The sequence below is a fragment of the Engraulis encrasicolus genome, chromosome 17 (genome assembly GCF_034702125.1).
Source record: "Engraulis encrasicolus isolate BLACKSEA-1 chromosome 17, IST_EnEncr_1.0, whole genome shotgun sequence".
Lineage (NCBI taxonomy): Eukaryota > Metazoa > Chordata > Actinopteri > Clupeiformes > Engraulidae > Engraulis > Engraulis encrasicolus.
The window spans coordinates 21042665-21054158 of record NC_085873.1 but is presented as its reverse complement, the minus strand read 5'-3'; the positions used below and the strand labels follow the sequence as shown (position 1 = coordinate 21054158).

Sequence of the window (11494 nt, the reverse complement as noted above, 5' to 3'; positions counted from 1 at the left end):
ATCTCTGTCTCTCTCTCTGTCTGTCTCTGTCTCTGTCTCTCTCTCTCTCTCTCTCTCTCTCTCTCTCTCTCTCTCTCTCACTCTCCTTTTTGTGTATAAAGTAGTTCGGTTCTCCAGGTGCCTTTAATTCTCACTCCTCATTAGTCTTCCTCTCACGTCATTTCTCTATTTCTTCTTGTCTTTATTTGAAGGAGATAGGGAAGATTTTCCGTCTTTGTCAGTCTAACAGTGTCCTTATCTTATTATATCTGGCACTTTCTCAATAGTTAGCCAACCTCTCCTTTTGAATTATATTGCAACCAAAATCTCAGCCAAATTTAAGACCACACACATACGGCCATCACAAGCATAATAAAATACAAATAAATAAATAATAATAATAATAGTGATGATGATAATAAAAATAATAACAACAACATTATTATTAGTATTAGTATTATTATTAGTAGTAGTATTAGTAGTAGGCCTAGTAGTAGTAGTAGTAGTAGTATTTCATATTTCCCCTAACTTTGTGTAAGTATTTTCCATGAACTGATTATTTGAAGTGCACAGTTTCGTACGCCAAAGGTGCAAGGAGGACAGGACCAGTGCCAACAGGTCGTCTGCCTGGACTGTCCATCCCAGACCCTCTTTTATCTACAAACCCCCTCAATGTTTCTCCTACATAGCTCTAATGCCAAGCCTCAATAAACCGTGTACACATATTCCTCTCCATTTCTTTTTATTTTTTTTTATTTTCTTTTTGACTGTGTGTCTCACGATTGCTTGGTACTTCCTGGAGCCCTCCTCTTTGACGCTACCAAGGACGCCCCAGTGAGCGCGCAGGGGCTTGCTCAAATGCGCAAATCTCTGCCGCTTCTGGTTAATGCGGATCAGCATCCTATGGACTGGGACGCGAGAGTGCACACACAAGAACAACTCAACTGCCTGCCGTTGCTCCCATCCACGATGCGCAGGTGTCTCAGTCAGCAGTCTCCGATGAACGGAATGTATCGTTTTATTTCATTGGACATTTTGAAGGAAGCTCAGTTTGATTTATTTTATAGGGGTTGGATTGTGAGTGAATTCTATCTGGCGACACTAAGGCAAATCACCATTTTCACCGCTTTGAGGACTTAAATGAATAAGGGGACGGCTGCGTAAAAATGAACATGTCCACGGCTTATTCAAAGTTAGATGCTTTGTTTTCAATGAATTTATCTGCTTCTGTTCACTTTCATGATTTCAACTTCAGTTTCCTGGAGCCTTTTCCTTTTGGCATTGATTTTTTATTTTCTGGACACGAACCAAGCACAATAGTTCTGGTGGTCATGTACATTGTATCCTTCTTGGTTGGACTATCTGGTAACATTATGGCACTGCTAGTGCTGACAAGGAGAAAGAACCGTCTTACCGCCGCGTCGGCGACCAGGCGACTTTTGGTGAACCTGGCGGTTTGTGACATGATGGTCGTGTGCGTCTGCATGCCCGTAAACCTGGGACACCAACTGTCCAACGCGTGGGTGTTTGGGGATTTCTTGTGCCGCGCTGTGCCATTTGTCCAAGCGGTGTCCGTGGCGGCGAGCGTTTTGAGTCTCGCTGTCATAAGTCTGAACCGTTACTACAGCGTGCACAACCCTCTCCACGCCAGGTCTTTCTTTACCGGGCGAAAGATTATTGGCATGATATGTGTGGTATGGACCATTTCGTCTGGGCTGTGCATGCCTTTGATCTTCACGATTCAAACTAAAACGATTGACTTGCTGGACGGGGCTCACCGCATAACTGTCTGCGTGGAAAGCTGGTCCAAAGTGAGACTGCGCCAAGGGTACAACTTCTTGCTGTTCTGCGCGTTATACGGGTTCCCTGTGCTGTTTAACCTCGCCATCAGCTTCATGACTGCATGGAAGTTATGGAGCTCAGAAACTAAATTCAAACAAACCAATAACAACATCACGCAATCTACGCATCGCTCCAAAACGCGCAAGAAGATCGCCAAGATGGTCATCGCACTAGTGGTGCTGTTCACCGTCTCCTGGTTACCGCTTTACGTAGTGGACATCTGGATAGATTTTAACATCCCTGCAGCCGCATCAGCAGCCGAACTGGACCCGTCGGATCACGTCGAGCACGAGTGGATACTGCAAGGCAGACCTTTTGCGCAATGGCTCGGGCTAACCAACTCAGCCCTGAACCCGCTTTGTTACTGTTTCGTGGGTAACCTGTACAGGTCTGCCAAAAGGTTCCGGAAGAGCTACAACGAGAAACTGTCGTCAATCTTCAGCGCGCATCAGTCGTCTGTCAGCAATTCTGCTGCCTCGGAGTACCCATCTTTCCACCGCGGGTCTTCGCAGAAAGTCGCAACAGAAAAGCGCGGCTGGAGGACCAGCATTAAGGATAAACTTTCTAAAAGCAAAAGTCTGTCGTCTATTACTGTCTTAGAAACAACGTTTGACTGATCTCTGACTCCAGTGGCAATTTAGTATTTTGAGCCAGCGTTTATGGCTACCGTGTAATCGTAAATATGGACACTATCTCCATGTATCATTTGCACGGGTGAGATCTATTACCTGGTGATGTTTTAAATATTTTTCAGGGCAGCTATTTACTAAGACCATCGCATTCTACTGTACGTGTACTGTAAGTCATAGTGTCGTATAGATGGAAGGATTAAAATGATTCTAAATCAAATTATGCCACTCCCGTGTTTGTTTATTTCTTTAAACCAATACTGACTGCCTGCAGGAGTCTGGATAATGTCATGGCCCACACGCACGTCATAAAATCACTGAAAAAAAAACATTTGAAGAATTACGCCAGTTACTCCAATAGGCTCATGGTAAGATGCTGCGCAATACTCCTTACATTCCCATTCACGTGTATTGTGTTCTAGTTAATTCTTGGTAGCTTAACACACTCTACTTTGTCGAGCCATTTATTGTAGCTTATTTCTTTGACGGCATGGTATTCACAACGGTTGGGTGCAATAATCCAAAATAAATACATGTAGAAATAAATTCGGACAAAATGGTTAATAATAACATTCCACTCAGAAATAAATCAATACCGAGCCAACTAAACTCAACCTAACCCTCTACCCCCAACTCTCGCTGCAGTCTGATGTCAAAAGGCACACTGCCAGTATCAAAACCAACAAAAACAACAAGAATAACTTGACTTGAATAATCACTGAATGATGTTTGCATGAGCCTCAAGGCACCAACTGGGTAACCCTGAACTGGCAGTCACATCGTCTCGATTTAGCTGTAATTCATCTTGATTTAGTTATCGCTCTCCTTCTGAGCCCACTAAGTACACAGTAAAGTCTGCATTGCTCATTCAACACATAAACCGCAGGACCAACTAGAAGAGAGTGTCAAAATTCAACTCACTAAGTATTGAATAAACACTGCCAAAAATTAGCAGAGCAAGCAGGGGCGGCGGTAGGCATAGGCAGACCAGGCGGTCACTTAGGGCACCGAATGTCTTGGGGGCGCCAAGTCCCACAGAATGCAAACATTAAGCGAAATAAAGCATTAAGTTTTATATTGACAAATTATTATTAATTATTAATGAGCACATAGTGCATGTAGGTAGTAGCTCAACTATGCTCGATCACATGTATGACACTATGTTTACACACATGGCAATTTCTAATTCCACCAAAAGCAAAGAGGGGTGCTCGCCTAGGGCACCAAATTGTCTAGAACCGGCCCTGAGTGCAAGATGGGCCCAGAAACAGGAGATCCAAAGTCAACATCTCAGGCTCAGGCCGGCGGCTGTGTGTTGAGAAGTGTGTGAGGGGCTTATGCAAAAACAAGACAAATGGATATGTGCTGCTGGAATGGAAATGAATCCGGCCGGTGGTGGCCAGGAAGGGAGGGAGACAAGACAGGATGAGGATGAGGATGCGATGCGGAGTCCGAGAAGTCAAGCGCTCGCAGCCAAATCTGGGATTAGGGGCACTGCATGCAGTGCTGAGGAGACCCTATTCATTATCCCCCTGTAGTCTTACCACGGCTGAGCCCCGACGCGCGCTGCTTCAAACAGGAGGGAGGGAGAGGGGGGCAGAGAGAGAGAGAGAGAGAGAGAGAGAGAGAGAGAGAGAGAGAGAGAGAGAGAGAGAGAGAGAGAGAGAGAGAGAGGCAAGACAGACAGAAATAGTGAAAAATAAACAGAGTTGCATACAGTACAGAGAGAGAGAGAGAGAGAGAATGATAGCATAACGGGGCCCTCTGTGGTCTGAACTGGCTGTGGTTGATATAAAATAATTTAAGAATATATCCAGGGAGAAGGAGGGCAGACAGAGAGAGAGAGAGAAAGAAATAGAGAGATGCAAGGAAGACAGAAATAGAGACAGAGATGCATATACAGTATTGGCCTATACACACAGAGAGAGAGAGAGAGAGAGAGAGAGAGAGAGAGAGAGAGAGAGAGAGAGAGAGAGAGAGAGAGAGAGAGAGAGAGAAAGAAAGAGCGAGAGAGAGAGAGAGAGAGAGACCTTCAACACTCCTTTATTGTGAACCATTGTCACCACTTAAAAAATGTACTTTACATTACATGCATGTTGATCCTTCCATTCACCATAAGAGAGAAGGAGAGAGAGAGAGAGAGAGAGAGAGAGAGAGAGAGAGAGAAGCAAGACAGACAGAAATAGTGAAAAATAGACAGTTTCATATACAGTACAGAGAGAGAGAGAGAGAGAGAGAAGCAAGACAGACAGAAATAGTGAAACATAGACAGAGTTGCATATACAGTACAGAGAGAGAGAGAGAGAGAGAGAGAGAGAGAGAGAGAGAGAGAGAGAGAGAGAGAGAGGTGGCTGTGGTTGATATAACATCACGTTTAACAATATATCCATATACAGTATGACTTACACAATACAATCATCAAATAAGCATGTAGTTTAAAAGTCACAGCAGCTTTGTGTCCAGTATTGTCCTTTTTTCCTCCACGTTGACAGGGAAACTGTGTTACTACACCCTGTGCTATATACACACGTACAGGAGTTGCATCTCTTATTAATAAAAAAGAGGGGTTTTGAGCCTTTATTTGATATAGGATGGTGAAGCTCAGACAGGAGACAAGAAAGAGAGAGAGGAGGGGGGTAAGGTTGGGAAATGAGGAGGGGTATAGGGTTGAGAAATGAGGAGGGATAGGGTTGGGTGATTACCCTGTCCGGATTCGAACCTGGGAGCAATGGGGTACCTAAGTCACACCCTCTACTTCCTGGTTCATGGGGCAGAGGGAGTCAAAAAATAATTACTGGGCTTGAAATGAGTGGTTTTTCGACAACAATCCAAACCTTGGACCTCCACTTATGCACCACAAGTCCAACATGACTCGCCTCGTTCACTTCCATTCAATTTTTAGCAACTGTCTGCCCCATGAATCAGGAAGTAGAGGGCGTGACTTAGGTGCTCCATGCCATACGACGTCCTGTAGCCTGTTTATGGTCAGGTGCATTAGCTGTCTACACCGCTAGTAATACTGTATCTCTCAGATGGCTGTGCTTTCCTCCCTGACAGGAGGGGACATGAGTGGGCCCTCTTCTCTTCTCTTCTCTTCTCTTCTCTTCTCTTCTCTTCTCTTCTCTTCTCTTCTCTTCTCTTCTCTTCTCTTCTCTTCACATCCCCTCCTCCCCTTTCGTCTCTCTTACATAATCACATATCTTTATCAGTCTCTCCATCGATGGTGGTTGGATTAAAATAAATAAATAAATTGAGTCATAGTCACCAAGTGTATGAAATAGTCCATTCATATTTCCTCTTTGATATCTTTTTTTCTAAGTGCATGTTAGTGCCTTAGAGCCATTTTGCGTCTGATGTTTTTCCAACAGATGTTTTCTTTTTCTTTTCCTTGCAAAGTGTAGAGACTTCAGAAAATGCCCAAGCGATCCAAACAGCCTCAATTAATTATTAACCCCTTAAGACGCGGCTTTATACATTTGTTGTTACCAGTATGGTAATGACCAAGTCGTGGTGCATTGCTAAAGGGCCTATGTTGTGTCATAGTATTGTAGTGCTATGGTAGTTACATTTCAATGTCTATTACAGCGTGCCACTGGAGGTACGGCGCGCATTAAGGGGCTACACTCAACACTTAGATTACTGGGAATGATTGATAACTGAAAATCATGTTCTCTGATGTCCTGATCGTGTGCTTCATAAGATGAAAACCCAGCAGAATTAATTAGATATGAATGAAGTCAGTCCTGAAACAGCCAGTTCAAATGAGTGTATGATGATGTTTATTTTTACCCATTTCCCACTTGTTACATCCTTTACTCAAATGAACCCTGGACAATTATGGAAATCATTCTGGGGGGAGGGGGTCCTATCCTTGATTGCCCTATCCAATATAGGCCCATAGAAATCATTGTGTTCAGGAACCATTTAAATTATCTTTTTTTTTTTTTCATTAAATTTGATTTGTTATTTTAATGAAACTGATATTTTAATTTTGTAACTTGTGCTGGCCAGGACGCCCTTGAAAAATAGATTTTTAAAATCTCAACGGGTCTGTTTTTCCTGGTAAAATAAAGGTTAAATTAAATGGAAAAATCATTCATGAATCTGGCAATGTGGACTGACGCCCAAACAGAGAGGTGGTGCTGTGGAGAAAGGCTCTGATGCACCCATCCATAGACAGTCTCATTGCCTCTGGGCAGCCAGGTTTGAATCCAGCCTCGGGCATTTCCTCCCTGCACTGACATGATGCCTGATGAAGACACAGTTGGGTCGAAACGTTGTAGCCTATGACCTGAATGAACCGTCAAAGCTGAGCTACAGTGTGCAGACTTCTAATCTTTCTACTGTCAGATAGGATACGCCTTTGTCCTTCACCCGACCTCACCGAGGTGGGATGTGCATACTCTTATGATCATTTCCTCCCTGCCCCACAGTTGTATAAAGTAGAAGTAGAATTACAAATGTAATTACAACACCAGTAGTATGATATTACATGGTTCCAACTTTGTAATATCATACTACTAGTGTTGTAAAGATTCTTTCTTTCTTTATTTATTTCTATATATATTTTTAGGAGCTTTTATGCCTTTATTTGATAGGACAGTCTGAGATGGTGACAGGAGTGGGACAGAGATGGGGAGGGATCGGGAAATGACTCCACGCTGTGTGGCTGATATTTGTAATTTTAAATGAACAATTGAGAAAGACCCCAGGAAGAATAGCTAATGCTAAAAGCAAAAGCTAATGGGGATCTAATACAAAATTAAAAAGAAACTCTGGCTGGACTCGAACCGGGGTCACCGTAGGCATGCAAGCCCAAATGAGGGGGGGCTTAGCACACTGCACCACAGCGCCCTCATAATTGCATTTTTAAAAGTACTTCTAGTTCATACAGTACAACTCTGTCCTGCCCCATCACTCTCTGCACCCACTAGTCTACAGTGACCTCTTGACTGTCCAATATGGGCCCATAGAAATCACAGTGTTCAGGAACCATTCCAATAATCAAAATAATTAATGAATTCATGAATCTGGCAATGTGATCTGACACCCAAACAGAGGATGTATAGCCGTACATCCAGTAAAGAGTCTAGTCGATGAGCATACAGTATAGGGTGCAAAATCCATTTATGTGAGCGGCGCTACTTTCTTCCCATTTCATTTTCGCCCAGGAAATGTTCGCATCTATGAATTTGCTGTCTACACACATACGTAAGCCTACATACAATGTGCAATTTCCAAAGTAGGCTAAACAGATTTTACAGCTGTTTCAGTTTGTTTGACTTGTAGCTCCCTCTGAAATGAGATGTCTGGGTTCACAATGCATAGCCTGTTGTGTAATGCGATTGGACAAGAGACATTTCACAAAAAACGAGACAGATAACCATCATCTCTAAAGTTTGTCTGTTTGCATCGTCGCTCCCCTGTTGCGCAGCAACAAAGAGCCGCTGTGAGATAACACCAACATTGAAATATTTTTCAAAATGGAAATACACGATGCGCGTATCACATCTTTCCAGTAATTGTCAGAAATGATGGCAAATTAGAGATAATTTCAGGACATTGTAATAGCTTCCAACAGCTGTTCTCGTTGTCTTTAAAGCAATTAAAAAACATTTCAGGAGGCTTGCTCTGGGGTATCTGCATATCCTGTAGGATCTGCATATTCGGCTGTGTCCTCATGCCTTTGGGATCAATAATATATATAGTACATACACACAACATTATGCAAACATACAGCACACACACACACACACACACACACACACAGGCACGCACGCACACACACTAGGGCTGGGCGGTTTTGGAAAAAATGAGCATCACGGTTTTCTTGATGAAAATTGACATCACGGTTTTCTGCACGGTTTTTTGATAAGCGGCGATTTCCCCCCAAATCTTAATCTTTCGGACGAAAAAAAACTGAAATTAAATTTAAAAATGAGATTCAATCATGAATTTAAATTAATCTCCATTTCTATTTTATCACTTTTTCATTTCAATATTTTTATATTTTATAGTTTATATTTCCCTACCCAAGACTTTAAGTTCCCTTTCAAGTAAAAAGGGTTAATAAATTATTATAAGCAGCTGTTTTTGGCTTTTTTTCCCAGACAGCCCAAAACTGCATATTTGTTCTACACCTGGCAACACTACTTGCTTAGTTCTCGTTGTACACCTGGCAACATTGATCACTACGACCGCATGTTGCCTTGCGCAGCGCATGACTAGCGAGTAAACACAGTGGGACAGAAACGGAACAGACTGAAGAGACACGAAAACAAACGGATTTACTTGACATTGTGTGAATATTTTCTTTGAATTAAAGGCCAAATATAACGTAGAATGTATTTTGACAGGTAGTTTGTGTCATGTGGCGATGTATTTCGCTCCTATTTTGCTCCCAAATCATTTCAAACAGCAATGTAGCAATGTATCTTGTCTGCCCATTGCATTTTGCAAGCTAAGCTAAATTAGCCTCAATGGCAAAACTCATACGCAGCCTTAACAGCAGTCCTGCAAACGCAGTTGGGATGGTAATGAAATACAGTTAAGGATCTGAGAACTGTTGTAGCCTATTAGAATAGCCTTTTATTTAACTTTGTGAGATCAAATGTAAGCTAAGTTGATTTAAATGTTCATCATGATTCATCCATGCCATGTGGGTTCTTCATTAGGCTATGCTTCACTCTCACCAGCTTCTTTAGCGCGATTAACCAATTATTTGTATTGCTTCAATCAACATCTTAAATTGTGTTGACATTTCCTAGTAGAAAAAGCAACAGTGGACTTGGAGTTGAAATGAAGTGTGACACGAAGTATGAAGTTCACGCACATAGCCTAGTATGAACAACAACAAAACCGTCTCTCATCAAAAAGAGAACCTTGTGTAGGTGAAACCGAGATCACGGTTTTTTAACCGTAAACCGCCCAGCTCTAGGAGACACACACACACACGCACACACACGCACACGCACACACACACACGCACACGCACACACACACACACACACAGTTTTTTACAGACACAGTTTAGTGACCCTGATATGACAGGCGATGTGTGTGTGACAGTGGCGGCGGTGGCTTTGGCTGGGCCTTGGACAAAGTCATCTGAAAGGGCCCCCCTCCCGATGCATTCAATGTAATGGGGACCCAATTATGCCACCCTGGGCCCGGGACAACTGACCCCTTTGCCCCCCTTGTCGGCTTCCCCGCACACACACACACAGCTTTTGTAGATACCAGGGTTAATTTTGTCAGTGTTTGTCAATGTTTAGTCATTGCCTTCCCAATTTAGTCTTAGTCTTAGTCTAAATGACAAAAATCAATTTAAGTCTTAGTCAAGTTTTTGTCATTTTAGTCAACACTGTACATAATAGAACTTCTCCACACACTGCTTCTCTTTTTAACATATATCATTGACTGTACAGAATAAGCCTTCTCCGCACACTGCTTCTCTTTTTAACATATATCACACTGTCCAGAATAAAACTTCTTCACACACTGGTTCTCCTTTTCTCTATTTTAGTATTAATTTCGTCAGCTGTTTCAAATTTAGTCTTAGTCTTAGTCACAATGACGAAAATCAATTTTAGTCTTAGTCCTATTTTAGTCATTGCCTTCCCAATTTAGTCTTATGCCGTGTACAGACCAGGAGCGAACGGAGCGAATGAAGCGACGGAAGTCATTATTACTCTATGAAGGGCACGCGACCTGCGCTACCAAAGCGAATTCGCCAGGAGCGAAGCTTCTTGCACAACCAGAGCGAATTTTGACGATTAAACTAAATCTAATCGCAGGCGAATTCGCTCTGACGCTGTTCGGAGATAACCAATCGGAACGTTCATATCTCCGAATGTCCCAGGCTGTCAAGCCAGAGCCGTTATGTGATTAGCTGAATCAAACATGTCAATGCTGCGTCTGCAGAGAACACAGCGAATTCAAGGCGAAACTTCTTCTGCTACCCATGCTACCAGGCAGCATAGTTCGCTCTTGGTCTAGACACGGCATTAGTCTTAGTCTAAATGACGAAAATCAGAAAGGGGCATTGACGAAATATTTTAATCATAGTCATGGATGACCAAATGAACACTGGTAGATACAGTTTAGTGCCCCTGATATGACTGGCGATGTGTGTGACAGTGGCGGCGGTGACAAGAGAAGCCGGGGGGGGGGCAAAGGCACACTTGTCCCAGGCCCAAGGAGAGAGGGGGCCCAGAATTGAATCCTCATTACATTGTATGCATTGGGTTGGGGCCCCTTCCAAATGCCTGCGTCCCGGGCCCCGCAAAAGCTGTCAGTGGCCCTGGTGCCCCTGATATGACTGGTGATGGGTGTGACAGTGGCGGCGGTGGCAGGAGTCTCTTTTGTTCGGAGCACATGAAGGACGAGAGGAGACAAGAGGACAGCCAGAGGGCTATTCTTCATCACTCAAATCAAACAGATGGATTGGCCTGCTGCACACTCGTTTCCCATTTCTCTGAGAGTAAGTGTGAGTGTATGTACTGTATGTGTGTGAATGAGTGTGTACAGGGGTGTACAGGGTGGGACAAAGGGGACAGTCGTCCCGGGCCCAGGGGAGAGGGGGTTTCAGATGACTTTGTCTTGGCCCTGAATTTGTGTGTGTGTGTGTGTGTGTGTGTGTGTGTGTGTGTGTGTGTGTGTGTGTGTGTGTGTGTACTGCGTGTGTATGTGGTGTTGAGCAGTTATCACCCAAGTACAAGTGCGTATAGAGTCTGTCCTGTCTGTCAATGATGTGACAGTTCCAACAGTCCTATTGGCTGAGGAGCTGTATCCACTGTCCTTACCTAACTCCTCCGGGGAGCAGAGCATCTCAAAGAGCTTGGAGACACCCTCCCTCCCTCTTCTTCTTCATCATCATCATCATCACAATCATCAAACCTCTCGCCCTCTTGATCATCATCATCATCATCATCATCATCATCACCCTCCCTCCCTCCTCATTACTAACACCACCAGCATGGAGATAGCCTCACTCTTCATCAATCATCATCATCATCATCATCATCATCAACAACACCCTCCCC

At 43.4% G+C, this 11494-nt stretch overlaps 1 protein-coding gene across 1 annotated transcript; it reads left to right on the top strand.

The window, feature by feature from the left end:
* The first annotated feature begins 1190 nt into the window (after positions 1-1190).
* LOC134467657 (galanin receptor 2a) lies at positions 1191-2438 on the top strand. The gene has a single exon (XM_063221496.1). The coding sequence runs from the start codon at positions 1191-1193 to the stop codon at positions 2436-2438; it is 1248 nt and encodes a 415-aa protein (XP_063077566.1).
* Positions 2439-11494: the final 9056 nt, after the last annotated feature.